The 24,381-nt window shown below is 40.4% G+C and overlaps 3 protein-coding genes across 22 annotated transcripts in view; 1 reads left to right on the top strand and 2 right to left on the bottom strand.

The window, feature by feature from the left end:
* The window catches only part of CASP3 (caspase 3), a 13,913-nt gene extending 10,169 nt beyond the window's left edge, over positions 1-3,744 (bottom strand). For 3 of the 9 annotated variants that reach the window (XM_015861406.2, XM_085546685.1, XM_015861409.2), the window contains exon 1: positions 1,048-1,127. The gene's annotated coding sequence lies outside the window, so the exon portion shown is untranslated. Of the gene's footprint in view, positions 1-1,042; positions 3,589-3,657 lie in introns of those variants that run through there. The other 6 variants (XM_015861408.2, XM_015861410.3, XM_015861407.2 and 3 more) reach the window with 4 other exon arrangements.
* Positions 1,186-14,330, top strand: PRIMPOL (primase and DNA directed polymerase). 9 transcript variants are annotated; one of them, XM_015861387.3, is made up of 13 exons: positions 1,186-1,332; positions 4,723-4,907; positions 5,946-6,037; positions 6,342-6,492; positions 7,211-7,358; positions 9,288-9,581; positions 11,180-11,342; positions 11,969-12,066; positions 12,636-12,722; positions 12,822-12,903; positions 13,210-13,292; positions 13,376-13,422; positions 13,669-14,330. In XM_015861387.3, exons 2-13 carry the CDS (start codon positions 4,728-4,730, stop codon positions 13,951-13,953), a joined length of 1,710 nt encoding a protein of 569 aa, XP_015716873.2. In that variant the 5' UTR covers positions 1,186-1,332; positions 4,723-4,727; the 3' UTR covers positions 13,954-14,330. The 9 variants fall into 9 exon arrangements, 4 of the variants coding, with proteins under 4 accessions (XP_015716873.2, XP_015716871.2, XP_085402800.1 ...); XM_015861385.3 differs by having other exon boundaries at positions 12,795-12,903; XM_085546674.1 differs by having other exon boundaries at positions 1,186-1,336.
* Positions 13,139-24,381, bottom strand: CENPU (centromere protein U). 4 transcript variants are annotated; one of them, XR_014945828.1, is made up of 11 exons: positions 24,234-24,381; positions 23,269-23,386; positions 22,230-22,359; positions 21,274-21,361; positions 20,146-20,218; positions 18,993-19,110; positions 18,521-18,641; positions 17,826-17,873; positions 16,527-16,588; positions 15,469-15,625; positions 13,139-14,760 (listed from the first exon to the last, which is right to left on the bottom strand). XR_014945828.1 is itself a non-coding variant. In XM_015861401.3 (11 exons), exons 1-11 carry the CDS (start codon positions 24,282-24,284, stop codon positions 14,623-14,625), a joined length of 1,062 nt encoding a protein of 353 aa, XP_015716887.2. In that variant the 5' UTR covers positions 24,285-24,381; the 3' UTR covers positions 13,139-14,622. The 4 variants fall into 4 exon arrangements, 2 of the variants coding, with proteins under 2 accessions (XP_015716887.2, XP_015716888.2); XR_014945829.1 differs by having other exon boundaries at positions 21,301-21,361; XM_015861401.3 differs by having other exon boundaries at positions 18,563-18,641.

The raw sequence follows: 24,381 nt of genomic DNA, 5'->3' as shown, positions 1-24,381 counted from the left end.
ACAAACCCAGCTGAGTATGTTCTGCAGATGGCAGGAAGCCTATTTTTATGACCTGTTTTACAATATTTCTGCTTCAGGTCACACAGGCTAAGCAAACAAGCTGTGAGATGGAGATAAAGGGTGTAAAGGTAATCCTACAGTGAGCTGCAGCAGTACAGAGTAGTAAAACACAGTGCTTGAGAGCGGCACAATGCTCAGCAAGCTGAGAAACAACCAGCGTCTCCTAGACAGCAATGAAACCAAAAGCATATTTTGCTCTACCTAGATGCAGTTGTTTCAATGCTTTTGTTTTGATAGGGAGATGATTAAATTTAAGTGTTTAGTTTGTTCCATCCTGGACTTATTTAACGCACTCAGATCTTCGTATCTATCACTGCTGCCACATAAGAACCACCAAGGCTGCCCAGAGGCGGTGGATGCCCCATCCCTGGAGACAGCCCAGGTCAGGCTGGAGGGGCTCTGAGCACCTGATGGAGCTGTAGGTGTCCCTGTTCAGTGCAGAGGGGACCACGCGGCCTTTGGAGGTCCCTGAAACGATTGTACGATTCAATTCGAGGCACTGTTCGCTTGAATTCTGAACCACACGAACTGTACAACATTGCCAATAACAGCCAAGCTTCCGAGAGAGGAAGGGAAGCCGCAGGCTGACCCGCCTCCAGCTGCCCTCACAGCCGTGCAGGCAGCTCACCCTACGGCTGCCACACAACAACCCGTCACAGCCACGAAGCGCGTGTCCGAAACAGAAACCGCAGACACACAACGCGCCCTACGTGTGACAGAAGGGCACAGCTCGCCGCATATGACCGCAAACACACAGTCACGGGGCTGTTAGAGGCTGGAAGCTGTTGTTTCACGCTCTCGTACACACGCGGTAACGCTAACGCAGCTGCGCTCCCTGTGGCCGCATCGCCGCCATGGCGGAGCGCTCTGAGGGAACAAAGCGCAGCCCGCCCCGCCTCACCCCGCACCGCCGCCGCGGGGCCGCGCAGCTCGGCTGCCACCCCACCCCACCCTCCGGTCAGCGGGCTCTGCCCCGCCTCGCCTCACCTCCTCACCTCCGGCACCGCCGCCCGCTCCGCCGCCAACGGGCCGCAATGCCGGCAGCAGCCAGCAGCCAGCCCCGCCCCGCGGCACGGCCCCGCCTCACAACGGCCGCCGTTCGAACGCCAGCGCGCGGGACTCGGAGAGGCGGGGTACGGCGGGTCTCGGCGCCACGGCCACGGCACACGAAGCTGTGATTCACTGCGGGAACGATGCGGGAATGATCGCTGCCAGAGAGCAGGCGGCCGGCTGAGGGAGTGCTGCCTGCGGGCCAAGTCCGGGCTCTGCTCTGTAAGTACGTGCCGGCCGTGTCCGAAACTGCGCCCTGCTGCACTGCTGTCTGCTGGGAGACATTACAGTCCTGACGGTCAGAACGGCCGCTCATAAAGTGAAAGGCTCGAGGCATTTGCAAAGAGCCTCACCAAAGTGAGGCTGCCCTGATTTCAGGGCGCTAAGTGGATGCAGAAGTACTGAGATGGGTGAAATAGGACAGTCACTTAACGTGGGTTCATCTTCCTCTGTTACATGATTAATAACTGCAGCTGATCCCCAGGTGGAGGCCAAGTTTGTTCCTAGGAACATTTCCGCGCCCACCTTCTGCAGTAGCACATGGGATCTGTGCTGCAGTTCCAGCTCCATCAGTACCTTCCAGCTCACCTTCTGCTGAGGACTTAGGGATCCTGTTAGATGGAAGACTTAACATGAGCTGGCAGTGTGTGCTTTTGGCCCTGAAGGACAGCAGCATCCTGGGCTCCATCAGAAGAGGAGTGGCCAGCAGGGAAAGGACTGTCCCCCTCCATTCTGCCCTCCTGAGGTCCCATCTGGAGTCTTGGGTCCAGGTCTAGGGCCCACAGCACAGGAAAGATGCGGAACTTTTAGAGAGGGCCCAGAGGAGGCACATAAGGATGCTGAGAGGAATGAAGGTGGGGGTACTGAAGAAACTAGGCTTGTTCAATCTGGAGAAGGCTGTAGGGAGACCTTGTTACAGCCTTCCAGTATGGATAGAGACATTATAAACAGGAGGGAAATCAACTTTTTACAAGGGTACGTAGTGATAGGACAAGGGGAAGTGGGACAAGAGTCTTAAACTAAAGGAGAGATTTAGATTAGATGTCAGGGGGAAGTTTTTCCACAGAAAGGGTGGTGAGACTTTGACACAGGCTGCCCAGAGAGGCTGTGGATGCCCCATCCCTGGAGGTGTTCAAGGACAGCCTGATCTAGTGCTCAATCTAGCAGTTAGCAGCCCTATCTGCAGCATATCGGTTGGAGCTAGATGATCCTTCAGGTCCCTTCCAACTCAAGCCATCTTATGATTCTATGTGATGTTCCTTGTTACTGCTGTGGAAACATGAGCAGCACTCATTAGTGTGCCACAGGTCAGCTCAGCATCAAGACAATCTCACACACTAAGAAATGTTTCACTAGGGAGAAAGCTTATCTAATATACTCCTCTAAGGCTGGATGAACTTCTTGGTGTTGGGTGATGGGAGCTCCAGCACAGAGCTACACGGCTTGAGTCATGTAGGCCAGGAAGCCAATGTAAACAAAAGGCCTTATTTTAAACAGTGGCTGGTTTGCATGTCTGAGCTTCATTTCCCAGCAGGTGCAGAGGCTGCATTTTTTCCTGTTGTCTGTAGCAAGAGGGAGAAGTTTGTCACATCTGAAATAGCAAGTTCACTTATTTAAAACCACCACCGCAAAGCTAAGGTATAAATAGTTAAGAACTCCACTGTTCTCATCGCTAAAAGAGGTGGTCTTCCATCAAAGGGGGAAAATGAAATGCACGTCCATTAAGTCATATAAATCTATGTGCTGTAGGTAGATGCGTTTTGTTAGGTATAGTGGACACAGGAAAAACCTGACATGTTGGACTGCTGAGAAGCCAACAGTTGTTTGGACTGAAGTAACAGCAATAGATCTCTGAACCATCAACCTCTGCCCATGGGAAGGTTGTGATCTAGGGGAATATCTGTTGTGCTTTGGTACCCATTTCATTTTCATTTACAGCAGGGCCTTCAGCAAAGCGAAACCAAAGATTTGCTAATACTTCTCAGAAATGCTGACTGCTGGTAGGATTTCTCTTTCCATTTCCAAGAAGAAACTCACAGCCTTAAAAGGAGTAGAAGAAATTAGTATGTCAGCAGACTGATAGTATCTGTAGACATGTTTGACCCTATAAAAGAAATCAGTAAGTACTCTGTCACTTAGATTGGACATAAGCACTGAGCTATCAAAACATGCATCCAGGAAACTCTTCTATAGTAAAGTCAGAAAGGGGATTAGAAGACCTAACACTTGGTCTTTGAGGCCCACAAGGATATTTAAATGTGAATTCACCTTGGGGATCCATGTTGTTAAAGGTATGAATGCTTCTGAATACAGCTAGTTTCATTTTTTACCCTGGATTGCAGCTGCCATGTAGTTATGAGATCTAAGGGCTGGATAGTGGTTGAGCCAGGAAGAACAGAAGGTGGACTTCCAAAGTTTTTTTGTGGGTTTTCTTTTTCTATTTTACTTCTTCCTCTTCCTGCTTGTAAGGCAGCAGCAGGTATAGTTGCTTTAAACCCAACAAATAGATAGCAGATACAGTCCAGTAATAAAGAAGGAATCACTTACCCCCCTTTCTGAAGACCAGGGCTCACCAAACACTCCAAAGGAGATGACCTCCAGGTAGAGATACTTCCCTGGTGGCTGCCAGCCCTTAAATGAAGTTAGGGAGAGGTGGAGCCAGGCTCTGCCCCCTGCCAGTCACACAAGTGAATTGCTTCCACCTGTGCTCCCAGGGCCGGCTACACCCCTAAAGCAGCTGCTCAGCTGGTTCAGGCTGTGACCCAGCAGTTCCCATACACGTGTTTTCTTAGCAGTGCTTTACCCATTTGCAGAAGTGCTGAAGGGCACTGAATTTTCCCTGAGAAAAAAAAAAAAAGCTAATAAAATTTAAAAATAATTATACATGTGTCATGTTCATGTATTCTTTTTTTGCTTTACTACCTTCCTTAGTAGCATTTGGATTACTTTATATGACTATGAGTTTAAAGGTTGTGTGATAGCAAGCACTGCAGCATCACGTGCTGCTTCTTGATAACAGATAGGACTGCTGTTTAAATCAGCAAGAAAGGATATAGAATGTGAGGTTGTAAAGCAGATGAAAATGCTAATCAATAGCAAGGGTTGGCAGCAAGTAAAGGAGCTTTGGATTTCATATTGTTTTTACTTTGAGATTAAAGCTCAGAGTTACTCAAATCGGGAACCCACGTGATGTTTTTCCCCACAAAAAAAATCAATTTTATCATTAATTTCTCCATGTGTAAAACACAAATAACAGGTTTTTCTGCACTCCTTACAAGTGTTGGCTTTGGTTGCTTTACACAGCTCTGTATACATTTTTAGGAGCAATGTATTAATGCCATTCTGTAAGCCTTATCCTACTACATCTGTTGTGTTGATCTTTGTTTATATTAATAGGAAAACAAATCAACTTCCAAAACTGTGTGGAAGTATTTAATGTTGAAAGGGGAATCGTAGGCAAGGTTAGGTGTTGACTTGGAGTATTGTCTATTCCTAGTCATTAAATAAAGTACGCTCAACAAGAGAAGGATTCAAAAGCAATGATGAGCATTGAAGAAGTTAGAAGTGAATCATAAAAATTGATAGCAACCTATTTGTAATTAATCGTTTCAGGACAAATGAAGAGAAAATGGGAAGAAAGAGTGAAGAAAGTTGAAGAACTCGCGTCTTACTATGAACAAAACCCTCTGCCTACCATCTATCAACCAAGACTGTCCAAACCCTTCCAGCCATCCCGTGTTTGGAAGATATTTTGTCGGCAGGCCGAAGCTTTCAGCTTTGTGAAAACCTGCAAGGAGGTAAATGGTTAGAGAATATCTCTAAATGGTTAGAGAATATCTCTACTCTTAGCTGCATGTAAGGTTGAACTTGACTGGAAAACTTGGTGAACAATGAAATCTTTGTCACGTTGCAAGATCCCCTCTTTTGCAGTCCTGATACGTCATTGTTTTAATTTCTCTGGAGATGGCTTTAAGTACTACTTGGAATACAAGAATTGATGCCCGGAGTTAACCTCTAGTAGGAAAAGTGGTTTGAGGTAACCTTGTAGTGATAATTTCTTCTTTCTGAAGAGAAGGAAGCTTTTAGGTTTGGCAGGAGGATGGGAAGGAAGTGAGAGTTGTGTAGAAAGAGAAGCAAAAATAAGTAAGAAAAAGGAAATGACAGGAGTCAGAGGCAAAAAGACAAACAATACAACTACCATCAGGGTAACAAGTTCAGATGTCGTGAAGTAATGATCCAAATCAATATATCTTAATATATCTATATCAAAATGTATCTTTTCCAGTTCTCTGCACTTAATACTTTTCAAATTGCTGCTTCTAAAGAAACGTAATGCAATGTATCGTTTCCCTCTGCTGCATTAGATGTTCAGGTAACCCTGATTGGCCTGCTTTCCTATTGTACTTTTGCTGTATCGGCTGTGGTGGTGTCTTGGTTTTGGTTTCAGATTTCCATTTTTGGATCTAAATGACATAGGGTCTAAAGACCATTTACTATAAAGCCATGCACTGCCAACGTGTCAGTGATGTCCTGTCAGGACACTGGCCTTCCTCCAATTACATGCACTTGTTGCTGATCAGGAAAACAGGACTTACAGAATTTATACTGATGCACAGCAAAGTAAAGCTTCTCGTTTTCACTCATGTAAATAAAATCAGGATGATGTTAATTAAAAACAGATACTACTTCTGTTGATAAAGGATAAATGATCTACTACTTAGAATTTCCTTGTATTTACTGACTTTTGACCAAAAAATGAATGTTGAATAAAACTTCTGAAGCCTTCTGAATTAAAAAAATAAAGAAAAATAAAATCTCTGATTTTATTTTCAAAGGATGTTCATGTATTTGCCTTGGAAAGGAACACACAAAATGGACAGAGGCTTTACCTTGTGACTACATATAAAGAGCTTTGGCATTATTACATGTAAGTGTTTGAATAAAATAGCCTATACTTTACAGGTGAAGTACCACAGAACTGTAATGGGACGGCCAAGGTTTGATCTTGGTCATAGGAATAATCTTAACAATGACAAATCTATCTATTCTATTTTCAATTTTCCTTTGAGTTGAAGTCGGTTGTTGTTTCCTGTGAATTAAGGATCCCACTGAATATGGGTGGCTGACTAAAAAATAAAAATGTTTGGGACTTGTGGGATTCGTGTTTGCAATTGATAAGGATCTATAATGTTTATCATGAGAGGTTGTGATTTGTTTTTGCTTTTCCTCAGCAAAAGGAAATTAGGTATTAAAACAAGTCTCATGCATTGCTATGAAGTAATTCCTGAAAAAGACGCTTGCAAGCTTTATTTTGATTTGGAGTTCTACAAAGCAGCAAATCCTGGAGCTGATGGAAAGGATATGGTTGCAAAACTAATTGAGGTAAACTGGAACACAGTCATGTTGTAGACTACTGCAAGTTTGGTTTTGGTTTTATATAAAACCAAAGTATTTAGCACTTCATCTTGATTGTTCTGTAGTAAAATGAAGAATTACAGAGTTAGTGGGTACTTTTAATGAAGTGAAAAGTACATTTTAATTACAGCTTAGGTTGCCTGCTTCATGCTAGAGCATGACGGGTGTCGGAATGCTCGTATTCACTGTAGGTTTACTGTTGTGAATTTGCTTGCAGATTGTTTTATGTGCTCTGGCACTTCAAAGCTGTAAAAGTGAATGAGTGTTTTAGTTATTCTTCAGAATTGTATCAATAAAAGTTCCATCTGAATGTTCTTCAGATCATTCCCTATGCTAACGGGTGCAGTCACATCAAAGCTTAGACAAAATCCTTCTGATTTTAGGCACCTTCGTTGAAGTTGATTTCAATAATGATGTAGAGAAAACCAGGTGACTGCACTCATCAATTTTGATACCTGAAGTTAAATATGTTTGTTGTCAATTCAATTAAATAGTGCAAGTTTCTATTCTATTGCAAATTTGATTGGAAAACAAGACTCAGTGCAACTGCAGAATGAGAAAGTAGGCTCTTAGAAGAATGTCTTACATTCCATCATATAAGGATCTGCATTTGTGTTAGATTTCACAGACAGCACTTTACAAATACTAGAGAAAATAACCAAACTGATGTTCATATAATTTCCAGCTGGTCAGCCAGAAGTTAAAAGAACTGTATGATGTTAACTGCTCAGCCAGAGACGTCTTGAATTTAGATTCCAGCACTGATGAAAAGTTTAGCCGGCACTTGATATTCCTACCCTGTAAGACTGTATTCAAGGATAACATTCACGTTGGTAAGTGTGTTCTTTTCTCTCATGCGCTAGAAAGAAAAGGTTTTGACTCTTCACAGTGCCGTCTCATATTCAAATATGTATTTTAATTGGTTAGTATGTGGAAACAATTACCCCAGCAAAAATGACTATTACTATTTTAAGTGTCATTATTCCTCATCTTTTACTTCCTTTTACTATAATTAGCATTTATTTTTGTAAAAACATAACTTCTTGGGTTTCAATTTGACTTATAAAACTACTGGTAAGACCGTTCTTTGGCTTGAAAATCATTTTATAATAATCAGTTAATTTTCAGATTAATGTAACTCTTTAATTAACAATTAAAGTTTAGACTGTTGGGTGTAAATACAACTGGTTTGGGTTGCACACAGAATCATAAAGCCAAGACAAAGATGGCTTCAAGCCACTGGTGCGTATAAACAGTTCAGAGGAAGCTGAAAGCAAAGCTAATTTTCTTGGGATAGAGCAACTCCTGCACACACAGAGAACTGCCAAGTCAGGATTGTCTCAGGACCATTTTTAATTCTTAGGAGAACTGGAATCCGTGTCACTGAAAGTTTGAGGAGCAGCTCACTTGGCAAAGTAAACAGACTGTTGAATTTACTAGCAACTTGCTTAGGATATTGGCTGCCGTTCCCAAATGTGACACAGAACAGTTGCTTCTTACGTGACACCATAGCAACAGCAGCAAACACAAAGGAGCTGAACAGGATCAATGCGATGTTTATTTCAAAAGCATGGTCTTTGACTCCTGTGCCACTAGAAAATTCTTATGTAATACATGGATGATAAATAATTCGGTATGACAGACATTTTAGCCTGTGATCCTGCTAACTAAATTACATTAGTCAGTTCTTTCAGCAGAAGCTTAAATTATTTATTCTAGCTCATTAGCTATGAGTTTTGTCTCTCGACTGTTGAGTGAATTTGACATTTACTCTCAGACTTAAATATATAAAGAACTCTCTGTTCTTGTTAAAAAGGCCTTTTCAACAAATGTTGAAGTCACAGTATGAATGCATTTTATAATTGCAGCCTGTCAGTTAAGCTCATGCATGTTACCTATAATATTACAGTCCTGATCTTTGATGCGTTTTAGTAACCTACATGATAAACATGTCTGAAAACTTAACTCCATACTTGGTGCAAAATGCTCTGTGGTAGGAAATATCTAGAAACGCAGTTTAATAAAATAACATCACATAATCTACGTGAACAAATGCATATTCTTCAATGTGACAGGAAGATTCTGGTCTAATATTGAACTTGAAAGAGCTGGTATATTTTTAAGACACATTCAAATGTTTTAAGATTTATCATAGTTTGTTGCTCTGGAAAACGAATGATCTCATCTTTGTTAGCATTGTTTCACAAGCATTTTGTCAGGGCTCACACACAGAACAGTGTCTTAAAAATGAGACCTTGACTGGCAGCATGTAATAACTGCAACAGTACGGGTGTTGTGAGGGGTAAGAGAAAGTATTTGAAAGTTACAGAAGACATTTGTTTCTTTTTTGCTCCTCTTCTATCTGAGCCTGAATTGGTTTAGAATCTTGGCTTGGGAAACTGCAGTGACAGCCTATGCATTTCTGTTTCATTATTTTATTTCTAATGAGGTGGTTGCCAAAGCAATTCATTTCTGTTTCTCAGCGGTGAAATTGCAAAGGAAAAGATAGCAGCCACGTGGTACGTTTAATGCACACACAACTGTTTATTTTCTCACGTTTAACAAAAATTAATTTAAAGTTGGTATAAATTCTTGCCAAGCATTGATTTCTTATTCACTAGCCATGACTCGGCAAAGTCCAGGAGATGAAAAAAACCACAAACAGCTGCATCAACTTCCATCTTGGCTGTTTTGAAAAGGTTTGCACAGGAGCGATTAAGATTTCCTTGACTCATACATTTGTGTTTTGTTTCGTTCATCAGGTAACTTTGTAAGAACCATTTTGCAGCCTGCCATACGGTTAATGGAGAGTAACGCCACTGCTCCCATTGCAGAAGGAGGAGCAGGATATACTTCCCAGTGCTCTGCACCAACGGTTGAGTCAGATGGTTCTCTTACAAACCTCACAGCAACCAAAGATGCTTCCAAAGCCTGGCCAGCCATTGCTGACCAAAGGAAGGAGGAAGCAGAAACATCACGCCATGGAGAAAACTCTGAATTTTCTTTTCTAATAGTAAATAACAAAGAAGGAGACAAGCAGCTTTTTGTGGATCTAGGTAAGTATAAAAAGAACTTTCAAACCTGCTTAGGATGCAGCAACACTTAAGAAATCAGACCTTTAACCTTTTGTAAAATAATTGTTAAGACCGCTCTTGTTTTTTCTTATGTTCAGAATTTAAACCAAATCCTAAACAGCGACCATAAACATTGTAATTCAAAGGAATCACAGATTCTTGGCCTTTGGAACTTTTTATGTTTACTATATTTAACTACTTTGTTTAAAAGTTGGAAGAAATTCTTGCTATGCAGTTCTTATGGATTTTGGTCTGAAGGACTAACTGCTCCTATTTGAAAGGAGTCATATTGCTGTCATTTCAGTTGAATTAGAAACTGCTTAATTATAGAGCAAGCATTAAAGGTGTGGCCTTTTGTATTGTTATACGCATATAAATGGAGATGTCTTTCCCTGTTTGGAATGGCAGCTATTAGAGTTTGATGACATAATAATAGAAATTAGGGTTGGGCACTTCATGCCCCACCTGTTCTTTGCCTATTCGTGGCATTAAAATGTCAGTAATCTCAAGCACAACACACGTGGTCAAACTGAAGTTTTTGCCACCCTCCTCCACCCTTATAATCTGAAGTCTTTGCACTGGGTGAAATGTAAATAGCTTTGCACACTTTCGTACCTCAGCAATATACTTATCTGAAAAATTATTTTCTTACACTTCACTGAAGAACCCCTCTGACTTAAAATTCTTCTAATGGGGTACACAGGATCATTTCTATTGCTAGCCTTAATACTCGAGTATGTCTGATCTGTTGAAACATAATCCCAAAGTTGGTATTTTGTTAGGCTTCTTCATTACTGATACAGGATCACTTTATATAGCTACTAACTAGAATTCCTTTGAGATATTAACTAGAGAATGGAAATGAAAGGAAAACAAACTGTTCACTGTGTTGATGCATCTTTTAAGGATTTGATGTTAGTCCCCCCAAATTAACCATCTTTAATATTTATGCTACCACCTTACCACAAAACTGGAAAGCTAAACCAGGCAAGCTGGAGCACTGAGTTACATCACAAGGCTGCTGTGATAGAAAGGCATGTGACGTTGTAATTTTCAGTTCCTTTCCCTTCATACAAATTAAATGCAATCCACAACTAAAGCACCCACCTCTCTGATAAAGCTTGAGACAGATTAGGCAACACCTTATTAATTTTGTTTGCTTTTGAGATTGGAATTACATTTTCCTGATACACACTTCAGACAAGTTGTGTCTGGTATGCAGAACACAGGAAGCCTGATGAGCGTGATGTCATTTCTGATTAAAATAACTGCAGCTTTTTATTCTAAACTGTATTTCACAAAGTTATTGTGAAATCGTATTTTATGCTGAAGAGAAACCTTCAGCAATGGTAATGTCAGAACGATGCTGACGTGGAAATGCTGAGTGTCCTTATGATGTAAGAATTTGTGTTTGCATAGTCTTAGTTGGCCATGTTTCTTCTGTGAGAGGTGAGCTGAAAGCAGTGTTTTCATCCATTCCTTAAACCCTTAGTTCGTTCTCAGTGAAACTGTTTTACTTACAAATAGACAGTAAATCCTAGCAAGCACTGTTATGTTCTGACATACTTGTTTTCCTGTAGGAGTTTACACAAGGAACAGAAATTTCCGGATGTATAAGTCATCAAAAGCAGGAAAAAATGTGATTCTGACAATAGCAGAGGATAATAAGTTTGTCCCCAATTGCGAGAAGAACATTTCTTTGGAGGAAGCATATTTTCTTTCCTCTTTGGTCTGCAATGTTAGGTAATGCTGTAATTCCACTACGATTTTAAATATACAAATAGCACAAATCATATATTGCATTTATATTACAGAAATCAGCTGAGTATATCATAAATATTGATGGGAAGTTCTGCTGCACTGAATTTAGCCTTCTGTAAGGCTTGCAGTTCAGTGAAGACAGAATGGGAAGAAAAAATAAAGTGTAAGACTGCAGTTCAGTGAAGACAGAATGGGAAGAAAAAATAAAGTTTAAGCTTTTCAAAGTGCTCAAATATTACATTTAGAGCAAATAGTTCTGTGAGTGTGGACCAGCAGTCTCTAAATGGCTGCTCCTGGGATTTCTGCCAGGAAAGTTTGGTTTTTTTGAAGGAGTAAACCCTGCCCTCTGCTGAGTGATCAGAGGGAAGTGCCCAAAAGTGCTGCAGGGACAGGGAGAGGTAGCACAAGGGGGTGACAGAATGGATGACCTTAATAGGGGGATCTCCCTTAATAGGGGGATCTCTGGAGGCCTTCTGGGCCAACCCCTTCACTCAGGCAGGGTACCCACAGCTGTTTGCCCTGGGCTGTTCTTACACCATGCTGTGTTATATCATACTGTGCTATGCTGCAAGAATCATGCATTTTCCTTTGCATTCTCTTTTGTTCAGATATGAAGAAGGCACAAAAATTCTATCATCTGACTTTCTAGAAGAAGAGACAAAGATGTCTGCTTTTTTGAGAAGTAAAACCACCAGAAGCACCAAAGGTACTGAAAAAGCCTGTTCTGCTTCATAGGATAGGGGCACAAAAACAAACTACACTTAAGTTAGATGTGCTGTGACTTACACTCCTGATAGCTCGTATGAGAGCTCTTCCTCAGCTGGATTTCTACAGAAGGCAGAGTAGGGATGTATTGATCTGTACCAATTCCAGCACTTTGCAGTACCCAGATGTCACTTACCTTTCTTCTTGGTCCCAAAGCAGTCATACTCTGTCCCATTTCTCCATCCCTTGCTGGTAGCGATCAGGGAGAGCTCTCTATTTGCCACCCCACATCAAGCACCAGTTTGCTGCCACAGCACGTGTGGTTGCAGGTGCTGGATACTCAGCAGAGTGAGTGCACAAGTTAAAAGAGGGCTCTTTTCTCTAACCCTTTTGCCCCAGAGTGCTTAACTAAACTTAAAAGAAAGCTCTACAGGAATTGAGCATTGGATTTATCCCTGCTTTTATGTAAGAGATTTGTGCCTGTGATTTATATAGCATATAATGGTATGTTACTACTACATGTTATGATTACAGAACATTATAAGTACGGGGCTTTTTTCTTTTTAATAGAGCCCATGGAAGGCTGTCAGGATTCACCATACCCGGAGATTGACTGCTTTGTTCGTTCTTTGATTAATAAGGATGGGGTGCAAGGAGGTAACGACTGCGCCATTATTTACAGATGAAAATCAGCAACAGTATTTTTAAACAAGCAATTTTCTCTTTCAGCAATAAGGCAATGGAATTACTTTGCAGGGGAAGAAATACTTGTTTATGACATTTCTGGTTACCGATGGTGTGAAAATATTGGAAGAGCCCACAAAAGTAACAACATCATGTATGTTCTTTAACTATTCCGTTTTCACTTCAAATCAGCTGCACATATTTTCCTGCTCAGGTGCAATTGTATAAGAATACTCAGAAATTCTTAGCACTTGTTAACATTCCCGCTCTCTTACTCCATGGGGATACAATTCCCCCAAACTTACTTTGCGATGTTAAGAGCCACATGTCAGTGTGAAAGCAATATGCATAGTTTAGAACAAACAAAATCTGTTCCTTTGGAGTCAGAGTTTCATGTTGCGTATATTTATTTCCTTTACATAATGTTAGCAAAAAAACAAAATGATTATTTCATTCTTAGGATTCTGGTAGATCTAAAGAAGGAAGTCTGGTATCAGAAATGCCACGATCCGGTCTGCAGGGAAACAAACTTCAAATCACAAAGTATGTATCTTGTTTGCTAAGCAATCGTATTTAACACTGTTTGGAATCTTAATTTCCATTAAGCACCTTCCCTTTGATTTTAGGTCTTGCATTGCCACCTACGATATGTTTGTCTTCCCTTTTCATAGAGGTATGTGTTTTGTCTTGTCAACATGCTAAAAGCAAAGCCTTCTTTAGGAGAAAAAACAACTGTATATAGTACACTATTTTTAGTTTGCTGAAAACCAACACATTCCTATTAGTATTAAAACAGGCTTCCACTGGTAACGTAGCTATAAACTCACTGGAAACTCTTGTTGGCCAGCATTCATTATATGCAACAGTTGCAAGAGTTCAGTTAGAGAAATGGAATAAAGAATGCTCTTGTCTCTAAAAGGAGGAAGATGATACAGTAACAGATGAACATGAGGACACAGAAATAACATCACATTCCGAGCCTGCAGATTTGTCAGAAAGCTCAGCCTCTCTGGAAGAAAACACATGCCAAGACACTCAGTGGGACAGTGCAAGTGATGATGCTTATTTGGTAGAAAGTGCTGAAGATGTGGAGCTGGCAGAAGCTGCAGATGACAGCCTGGGTTACAACACAGAAGAAATTCCTGATGAAGTTCTTTTGGAAGTGTCATGGAAACAAGACACTTGCAACAAAGAGGACAGCTAACCATGGACTCCGCTAGCAAACAGACTAGTAGCAACAAAGCTTGCTTTAATACAGCGTGGGTATCACATGCCTTCTATGTAAGATACTGTGAGAGTTCGAAAGCACTCTTCCAGGACAAGGAAGTGAGTAACAGATTAAATGGGTCTAAAAGATCACTGGGGCTAAAGAAGACTGGGCTGGAAACTCCTCATGAAGGCTGCTTCAAGACATTTAGCACTTTGAAGGCTTACTGCTGTGCAATTTCTATGTTCTTAGTTGTTTATTCTACTTTTATCGATAAGCCAAATACTCTATTTCTTCACTTCCAGACATGGAAGAAAACTATTTATTTCTGATACAGATTTTATTAATAAAGAGATTTGTCTGTTACTGGTTCATTTAAAGTCAATGCATTCCCTCTTTAAAGTACATATTGTTTCAATATCACGTTACTTAAATAACCGAAGATTAAAAAACAAGTGTTGTTGACAGAATACAGGAAGTTTTACTATATTAACTGGAATAGTTATTTCGTTCTGAATTAAGTTCTTAGGCAAGCTATTTTACAATAGAAAGATACTACCTGATGAAGTCACTGACCTTTAAGCACTGAAGAACAGCAATTAACCAAGCAGGGCACAGTCCATTACAATAATGATCAATTATTGTCAAAAAGCCTACTAAAAGAGCTTAGTGTTCCTTGGATAACTTCCCTCTTTGTACCTCCAGGGCATATTCCAGTTTCTTATTAATATTCTGAAAGTGTCTTTCTGCTTGTAGAATTCTCCGTGACTCCACCAGAAGAGCAGGTAGGCTGGAAGTTCCGTACTGTTGTGAAGGAAGAAGTTACAGGGCAATGTTTGGTTGGTTGGTTTTTTCCTCCCCAAGAATTTAAAGTCACATCCCTATCTGTATTTTTACAACATAGATTCTAAAAGCAAAAAAGCCAAGTTCAACAGTCTTCTAAAATAACAAGATTTCTTGCTCTATTATATATGACAGGCACCTTGCACTGTCCAGATTAGCACACTGGGTCATGAGGAACAGCCATAGTAAAAGGGGTCAGAGTTTTAAGACCAATGAGAAGTTAACCCAGTCACAAAATACACGTGCTGCTTTTACCAACCATTTAACCACATTATAGAACATGTACGTCAGTACCAAAGCCTTCCCTAACTTTGAACAAGCGAAGATTTGGTTACCTGTTTCTCACTGTTAATATTTCTATAGTTTCTATTGAAAAATAAAAAGCCAGATGTGAGGATAACAGCTATGTTTACATACTCTTTAGTTCTTGGACATAGAAACAGGGATCAGAATTTTCTCTCAAACGTGTCAGTTTCTAACACAAGAGAGAAAGAGTGAGATGCTGTTAGAGCAATGACTCTCCAGTTGGTTCCACAGACGTGTTTATATCGGACTACCGCTATTTAATGTAAGCCCAACGTAAGTAGAAATGCATGTTTGTCCAGAAGCAAAAAGCAGAAGGGAGGCTGATCCAGAACAGTTCAAAAACATGTGGAAATATGTACTTACTGCCACTTTCTTTCTTGGGTTTTCTTCTCTGCTATCCAAGTAGTCGTACTGTAGTTCCTTTAAATCAGTAAGGAATTGAACTACTTGCCTCAAGGAAGATTGCCTTTCTTCCAGCTCAGCATATTCTTTTTGTAGTTTGATCAGTTGTGGTTCAGTTCTGAAAAAGATTGTGCTTTGATCACTACATCTGAATATTTATGAGTAATTCTGAACACGTTTCCTCTGTGAAAGACTCGAGGAAAAAGTTGATCAGAAATATGAAGCATAGGTTAGAATAACATAGTGTTTAAACAGAAAAATCAGCATATTACTTCATTTGGAGTACAGGTCCAAATCCATAAAAACAAACAAAAGCCCTTCTCACGACATTTTTCCACACCTTACTATCCAGTCTGACAATACAGCAAATCTCTTAAGCACTTCTGTGCCCCTGACGTTACTTAAACAGGCAACCTGCTTCTGCAGATATCAGCTTGAAGGCAGGTTCTGTGCCTATGCTGAAGTATACTCAGGAGCTACAAACTAGATACTCCTGCCTAAGAAAGCTGAGGGGCTCAATCTATTAAACAGTGTTTGAAGCATGATGAGCACTCCATAAACACAACACTCAACAGCCATTTTCGTTTTGTGTTGCCCCAGAAAAGCTTTCTTAAAATGATCGAAACACAACAAATAAGAAACATGAAGGCAGCTTTCAACCTCTGAATGGGGCTAGAGACATCAAATTCTCCTACCACCAAAACCAAGCTCCATACTGTCTTCTTAAGTTTTGATTCATTACTTCTACTTTTCCAATTGTAACAGTTTTTCTTAGAAAACACTGCCTGAAGTGCCATCCCTGCAACTACAGTTACCTAAGAGAACACTGCAAGAACTACTCTATCTAGCAAACTGAAACATGGCAGTTACCCTAAGCTTCTGTAAAAAAACAAAACACAGAATAGAATTAGAGCTCCACCAAAATGAAATGTAAAAGTTGCTTTTAATTCAGAGTTTAAAAAAAAATACCAGCCTCCTCCAGCTTTTCAAGCTTTTATCGTGCATTATTGGAAACATACCTACTTAGCTTTTCTCTGACTTGCAGCAGTCGCTGCCTTTTCTTGTTGATGCCTGCCACCACCTGTAACAAACGAGGAAAGTCTTTGAACTTGTTTGTGACTTTGCAGGCAAACAACTCAAATATTGAAGGCTGTTTTTTTCTTTGAGGTTTTAACATGTATCATTCAGTACGACTGCTGGAACTATGGAATTAAGCATAACGAAGCTTTCTTTAACAGATGCTTTTAAAAAATCTCTTTACATTTTAGAGCTATAAACTTGAGTTTAAACAAACGTATGAAGCTCAAAATAAGAAAACAGCAACTGTGAATGCCGGATGCATACTAAAATTTTCATTTTTACAGTCTCGTTTACTATATGAGCTCAAATTGCTTTTCATCCCCAGCACAAGAACTCCTACCTGTCAGGATATGCTTTCTTTTTGTTAGAAGAACCCATATAGTGGTCAAAAAGCTTGCTGAAGAGGTTAATATGTGCACACCGCTTGAGGCCGCTAAGAAGGTTAAGTTGTTTAATAATTAAATACTCAGGAATATTTAGGAAAAAGCAAATAAATTTCAGTCTGCTGTGTCTGGCCCAACTGCTCTTTCACGTTTAGAATCACAAGGTCCAAAGGCAGAAAGCTCTACAGACACTTCTCACATGAGAGATCAGCTGCACAAAATATGCCACTGGAAGGTAGGGCCAAACTTGCTCTTAAATCTCCCTTCTGTGGGGGCAGCTCCCCTCTGATGAATCCACTCCAAAGTTCTCTGCTCTGACACTAGTTTCTCCAAGTACCTGCATTTCCTGTTCTGCATTTGAAGTCTGAATGAACAGAGAAACTGCCTTCTCTGAACAAAAATCTTGCTTGAATTAAGAGAATGCCATCTCCCTTAGACTTCTCTCCTTTAAACAATCCAGTGCTATCCCCGTGGGTCTTTGCTTATACATTCATCTGTGTTTCTGGAAGGTGAGCTTCCAATATTTAATTGGTTCTCCAGAGGCCTCACCACCAGCACTTGCTAAAAATAAACAAGCGTGTAAGAAACAAAGTAGTTCATGTGCATGAAAACCATGCAAGCCCTAATGTACATCTGTAGTCCAACAGCACACATGTGCAGTTTGCATCCCATCATTCTACTTCAGACCCTGTCCCCAAATGTTCTAGAGGTTCTTTATCCTGCATTTGTGCTCGTTTCTGTACTATAGTGTACTTTTTTGTCAATTATTTCTTCCACCCTCCTATCTGAATTCTCAGCATCACCTCTGCCCGCTGTAGATTCCAGTGATAGCATATATTTCAGACACATAATTACCTTAGCATTTTTCTTCTTCGTATTCTTTAATTCCTGGACTTCTGTTATCTATGGAAGAAGAGGAGACTGGTGATAAATCTGGATTTCACCTCTGTACTCCAAAAAACACAGTTGCAAGAATTACTTTGCAATCATATCAAGAAGCTATTTAATAAAACACTGTTAATATTACAGTTGTCTATCAGTTCTTTCCCCATGCCAGAAGGCTGTTGCACACCATTAACCACCTTGCACCAATTAGCATTGCATCCACTGTGTAACACTACCCGAGCTATTTTTTCTTTTACAATTAATGTAGTCATCTAGTCATTTTAACCCTGCTTATTCCAGTGAACCACTTAGAATTCTGATTTTAGTACTCATACATTTTACTTATCACAACGAAGTTTATTTTACTAGCTGTAATTAGCGAGATTAATTCTTAGTCTTCCAAGCTAGTAGTTTGGTGGGGGAGTTTTGATAGATAAGTCCACACTTCACTGAAAAAGAAGATGGGTTTCATTAAGTTGCTAGAGGCTTTAGTCAGTCAGCACAGAGGCAACAAATCATAACATAGAAGTAACTATGCTTTCATTTAATTCAACCTGACAAGAGATAGAAAGTGTGAAGTATCATAAAGTAAGCACTTAGAGGACAATGTAAAGCCTTCGGCATTTTCACTACAGTGAAAATACACATTGCATTGTAATACATACCTCTATGATCATTACCACTTTTGTTCTTCACTGTGTACTTACAAGCTCAGTGACTTGGTCCTTGAAAGCAGAACAGAAGGCACTGACAGCTTTTCTGCAAGCCTTTGATTCTATGCTTTGACTGGAGAAATCAGAGGGATAAAACAACTCATTTGTTTTAGTGAAGGAGAAATATCATCCAGAAATATTCTTTTGAATACAAGAACAGCCCAATGTTAAACAGATCATCCATGTGCTAGCAATAATTTAATTTCTACACTGGAAAACATCAACTAAGATGTGTTGCTCTTATGTTTAGAAAAATTCCAAATTCCTGAGGATCACCCACTTAAGATCATGTGAAAAAATGTGTCAGAAAAACCTATCAGTCTTTAAAACAACACCAGAATGTAACTAAGCCACCACCCAAAAAAAGCATGTCATTTATTTAAACACCTTTGGGCATTCAGTCAAACTAAAGCAGAACGTTTACCTGTAGTTTGCTGCTGTCTTTTCAAATTCAGCCAGAACAACATCCAGTTCTGTGATATCCTTGGATGATCTTTTCAGCTCATTGGGACACCAAAGTTGTACAGAAAATGAGCTGTTAGCTGTAACAGCAGAATAAAGACAAGAATTATATAGCTCAGGTACATGCTCTGAAATAACAGAAGTTATTGTACCCACCATTAAAATAACTAAGAATTAAGAACATTTTAATATAAAACTTTTCATAAGGAAAATATTAATTTATTCCATGTTTTAGGCTGAGCAATTATAAGAATTTGGGGAAACTATAAAATTATCGGGGAACACAAAGATTTGAATGATCAATCATATAAACTTATTACTTACTCTTCATCATTTCAAGGTAGTCCAGCAGCACATAATTGCACCAACTGATAAACTACACAGAGACACACACACTACCAGCTGTAAGAACTATCAGCCTGAGTTTGGGGAGCCCGCATTACTGAAAGAGTCACAAATTGCTGTATCACTTCTGTATCAATTTTCTATTGATACTTCGCATGTTTCAAAAGTAGCCATATAACATGCCTTTTTTTAAACTTAGAAATAACAATATTAACAAATTCTATAAAAATTTTAAGTTTCTTTACACGCACTTAAATATAAATCTAGCTTCCTTGGAGCTGCAACCCATTACACTCAAGTACAAGGTGCCCCTGGGAAAGTTTCCTTATACTAAAAAAGGCCAGTCTTGAAGCTTCCTTTCTCAAAGGTGTTTACACTGTGCCCTTGCTATAAATCTGGGTAACCCTGGGTGCTCCAGGCATCCATCCAGACCAAGGGATCTACTAAGCACATTACAGCTCCATAGTCAGGAACCCAAGCTTCCTTCCCAAGGAAATCAAGTGCATGCAAAGAGTAATGCAAACCATCTGTGCTCCATCCCTCCAGCGAGGGATAGGCAAGTCCAGAGATACAAACTGCAGTAATGAGAACTGTGGCATACCAGCTCCCCAATTTATCCATTGATAATGAATGTTTAGACCCAAATTAAAACTGGAACCTCCCAAAAGAGCGTGATGCTATGTACCAGAAATCAAAACCATTGAATTAGGGGAAAATATTGATCTTGAATGAGGAGAAGATATACAAGAATTTTAAAAGGTCTACTTTACCAGAAGAATCTGGTGTGCTCTTCTTTGAGGGTCCCTTCTTTTTCACCCCAGATTGAGTAGTATTTGAAGCGTTCTGCAATATAAAAAAGCAGATTAACTTTTAAGAAGAACCCAAGTGCACTCATTTAAAATTCTGAATGACAGTAATTAAGCAGAAGGCAGGGAAGCATTCCAGCATTTCATGACAGAAACGTCAGTAATGTTTACTTAGGTCTGTTTCACCAGAATCACAGCACAGTGATTATGCTGCCAAGGGACAGCAGCTGCCCAGCCACACATCAGGTACAGACCATACAGGAGGAAGAGTGCTGTAAGCAGCCTACGGCCCCTCAGTTCAGCATAAGTACCAATAGTAACAGTTCTCTGGTAACAGCTCCTTTTCACCTGCATCCGTCTCAATTATTTTCAGCCTTTGAATGCTTTCTGTAACATGCACACAATCCTACAACAGCTCTTCATATGTGCAGCTTACTGATGAAAGGCCAACACTATGCCTTCAGTTTTAAAACATATAACTCAATAATTCCAATGAATTTCAGGAGGCAAAAAGCTTTTACACAAACCACTGCACAGCTGCTTCTCTCACAGGCTTACTTTCTCAAGGCTGTGGATAGGTAGTTCTCCCTAGACCCAGAAGCTCAGCTGGTCAGAAGTACTTTGCATTAACTGAGGCTTGACCGTGGAAAAGAACTCATTCAAAATCAATTAGCTTTAGTCTAATTCTAATGTATTTTCAAAATTCTTTTGAATCAGTGAAAAATTCACTGTTCCCACAAGCATGCTCTTCAGTACCAAACAAGAATAAGCATATATTATATATTATGTAGCAGGGCATTATTTGAAAAAATGTTTTCTAGATGTAATTATTACAAATGAGAAAGTCAAGTATTCCCAAACAAGCAATAAAATGGACTACAGGACCCTGGTTATTACCTTCCCCGCTGATCTGATTTAATATGGCCTAACACTTGGCCATCTTACAAGAATATTATTAGATTTACTTATGTGGGACACAACTAAGTACTACACAGCAAAGAAAAGGTCTTCCTTCCCTGCCATTACCCAGTGGAGGTATGGCAGAAAGCTATAATCAAATTGACCAATACACTCGCACAGCATTTGCTGTACCAGATTCTCCATAAGGGGCTCACGTACAGAACCGCTTTGGCTGAAGTCGTGAACGTTGCCTTCAGGCATCTCCAATTGCATCTTTTCACTAGAAAAAAGAAAAATATCTATATGTAAACCAACCACACACTGAGGAAGAAAAATTATTTCCCACATACAATCAACAAAATCTTTGGGGACCGTTTTGTACTGCTGTGTGCAGTCTGACTCCTCCAAATAAACCACACTAAAAGGTTGCAATAGCATAGAAGGTGGAAGAATCCTGATCCCTCGACAGAAAAGCTCACAACAGTCTAGAAATCATTTCTAACCGACCACTGGGATGGCCACGTTGTTTTGAGGAGAAACTCTGAACCAGTGACAAAACTATTACTTGGTATATTTTAGGAGGAACGAAGAAGTCCTTTGGGGATTGGAGAGCTGAGAGGGAAGTAAGAGAAATGCACACCCTCACAAGCACAATAAATGTCCGGTTAATTCCTTCAAATAAGACCTTCACTGAATTTAAAACTGGCACCAAACCAGAATTAACAGACAAGTATTAAAGCTTGCATTAAAATGTGCTTTAGGTTATTTCTCTCGTGTATAGTTTAACAGGTTTTTACCTGTAAACTTGTTAGCTTACTGTTACCATTTAACCACTCTTCAAACTTCGATGACACCAAGATTTAATGGACAAATTAGTAGCTCACAAAGGCATTCTTTCCTTTAAAAATAATCATCTAGTAAATACTTAAGCCAATCTGCTGCCAAGTAGAAGTCAGACTCATTTATTTATTTATTTATCTATTTTACCTTCCCTGCTTTTCTTACTCTTTCATTTTTTTCCCCCATCTGGGAGATTATAAGCATCTGTCTAACAAGCAGTTTGAGGAATCAGACAAACAGAACATTTTCCCCATTTAATCTTTAAAAAAAAAAAAAAAAAAAGCCAAAAATCAAATGCTGGCAATTACCTGGCAATTATTTTTCCACCAGACCTGTGTTCTGCATTTGTCCTTTGTGGAGCTGGATCATCACTAGACGATGCATTTTCTGAGTGCTCCTCTCCACAAGCATCCACAGCAGTACTGTGTAAAGGCTGATCTGTGAAGAAGAGAAAATAAGCCGTATAAAAACGTTCCCATCTGTTGAGACAAACAGAGGTATATTAACACTGTCTACCATTCAGCATTTAGAATTTCTAAGGTTTGTTCATTCTAGCTACACTTGTTAAAAGAAACATTTTAAGGTTAGGAAAAGTATCTGTGGTCAAAAGTTTCAGTGTCTAAACTCATATCAAGGCCTATGAAAAGTGGCTGAAGGAACTGGTGCTGTTTAGCCTGGAGGAGAGGAGGCTGAGGGACCTCACTGCTCTGCAGCAAGGCTGTGTTGGTATCTTCTTCTCAGCAGACAAGCCATAGAACATGAAGCAATGGCCTCACATTGCACTGGGCAGGTTTAGATTGGAAGTCAGGAATGGTTTATTTGTGGAAGGGGTAGTCAGGAACTGGAAGAAGCTGCCCAGGAAACTGATGGAGTCGCTATCTCCAGAGGGATTTACAAGGGGATGTGGTACCCAGGGACGTGGCTTAGCAGTGGACTGAGACTTGATGACCTTGAAGGTCTTTTCCAACCTAAATGCTGCTACCACTTTATTTCTTTACAAACGGAGAGGTGCATGAAAGCTCAGAATCACAGAATGACCCGGGTTGGAAGGGACCTCAAGGATCATGTAGTTCCAACCCCCCTGCCTGGCAGGGCCACCAAACATACACCTTTACTAGATCAGGTTGCCCAGGGCCCGTCCAACCTGGTCTTGAACACCTCCAAGGACGGGGCATCCACAACCTCCCTGGGCAGCCTGTTCCAGGGCCTAACCACTCTCCTAGTGAAGAACTTCTGTATCAGTCTTTCATATATTTACCTGACTTTTTTCACTGAACTCTTTTTTCCTCAGACAAAGAAGCACCTTTACTTAGCTGATGAAAATCAGCCATTCAAGTTCATACTAACCAAATGAATCGCAGAGCTCCTCAAGTTGGTTTACATCTGCTACTTTCGGTATCCTTGAGACATCAGGTTCCTCAGGCGGAAGAAGTTTCCAGCGAGGATGAGATCTGCCTTTGTGTTCCTGGTAGGGTACAATATTAACAGCTCAGTCGTCCCACTGACTGAGTGCACAACAGACTAAATGAGACGATGAATTTCAAGATTGTTTTTAATTAGAAATTAATTTAATATGGGCTGCATTGACTACTAGCCTACAAAATAGAACATTCAGAGCACACAGTTTTTCCCCTTGTATTATGGTTTTTCCCTAGAAGGAAGTAACGGTATAAAAGCAGTGCATACTGCTGGGTTAGGTCCAATGTTAGGCAGTAATTCTTTACTCAGAGGGCAGTGAGGTGCTGGCACTGCTGTCCAGAGCCGTGGGTGCCACATCCCTGGAGGTGCCCAAGGTCGGATGGGCCCTGGGCAGCCTGAGCCCATGGCAGGGGGAGTGTTAAAGTCCCCTCCAAACTACACCATTCTAGGGCATGTTTCTAAGATATACATTATACGCAGTATAAAGTTTACCTTATTTTGTAAAGCCAAGCACACACACCTAGTAATCTTAGAGTTGTCTGACACTTGCTTTCTATGACCACTAGCCTTCTCCTTTTCAGCCACTGAAGCATCTCCTTTCACCTCTATATTCACACCACATTCCTGGTTTGTCCAATCGAATGCTTTTCAATCTAAAAATGAAAACCTCCAGCTCAGCTTCTTATAGAGCTTAGAATTAGTTTGTAACTTCAGTATTCCATAGAATAACTCAAACAGAAAGGGCAGGACATCCGTTCATTAAACGTTTGTCACCATTCCATTCACCTCCAAACACGGGCTGAAGTTCTGTCTCGTGCGTGAGAAGGAACTGACAGGAAGCACAAAAGCACGGTAAAGCAGCATAGTATTAAGCTCAGAGTGGAGAATTTTACCTTGACTTGATTTCCAGCACGATTTCTCTTCGTTCTTTTCTTAGAAGACATCCTAGTAAGCCGCTAAGCCCACAGCTGAATACAAAGCGAGCCCCGGGCCTTGATTCACCTCACAGCGCCCAACGGCCGCGCCCCGCCGCCCGCATTC

This window comes from Coturnix japonica, chromosome 4 (genome assembly GCF_054131305.1).
Source record: "Coturnix japonica strain WE chromosome 4, WE-NBRP24, whole genome shotgun sequence".
NCBI lineage: Eukaryota > Metazoa > Chordata > Aves > Galliformes > Phasianidae > Coturnix > Coturnix japonica.
This window is presented reverse-complemented; position numbering and strand designations above follow the sequence as displayed.

Bases quoted from the DNA above. Each gene is read 5' to 3' on its own strand.
- PRIMPOL (XM_015861385.3), top strand. From the start codon at position 4,728: ATGAAGAGAAAATGGGAAGAAAGAGTGAAGAAAGTTGAAGAACTCGCG. The intron at 9,582-11,179 runs GTAAGTATAAAA...GTTTTCCTGTAG, and splicing joins GCAGCTTTTTGTGGATCTAG to GAGTTTACACAAGGAACAGA. The intron at 12,723-12,794 runs GTAACGACTGCG...TTTCTCTTTCAG, and splicing joins TAAGGATGGGGTGCAAGGAG to CAATAAGGCAATGGAATTAC.
- CENPU (XM_015861401.3), bottom strand. From the start codon at position 24,284: ATGTCTTCTAAGAAAAGAACGAAGAGAAATCGTGCTGGAAATCAAGTC. The intron at 23,387-24,233 runs GTAAAATTCTCC...GTACCCTACCAG, and splicing joins GTGCTGGAAATCAAGTCAAG to GAACACAAAGGCAGATCTCA. The intron at 20,219-21,273 runs GTACAGCAAATG...TTTATATTGCAG, and splicing joins AGCCCCTTATGGAGAATCTG to AACGCTTCAAATACTACTCA.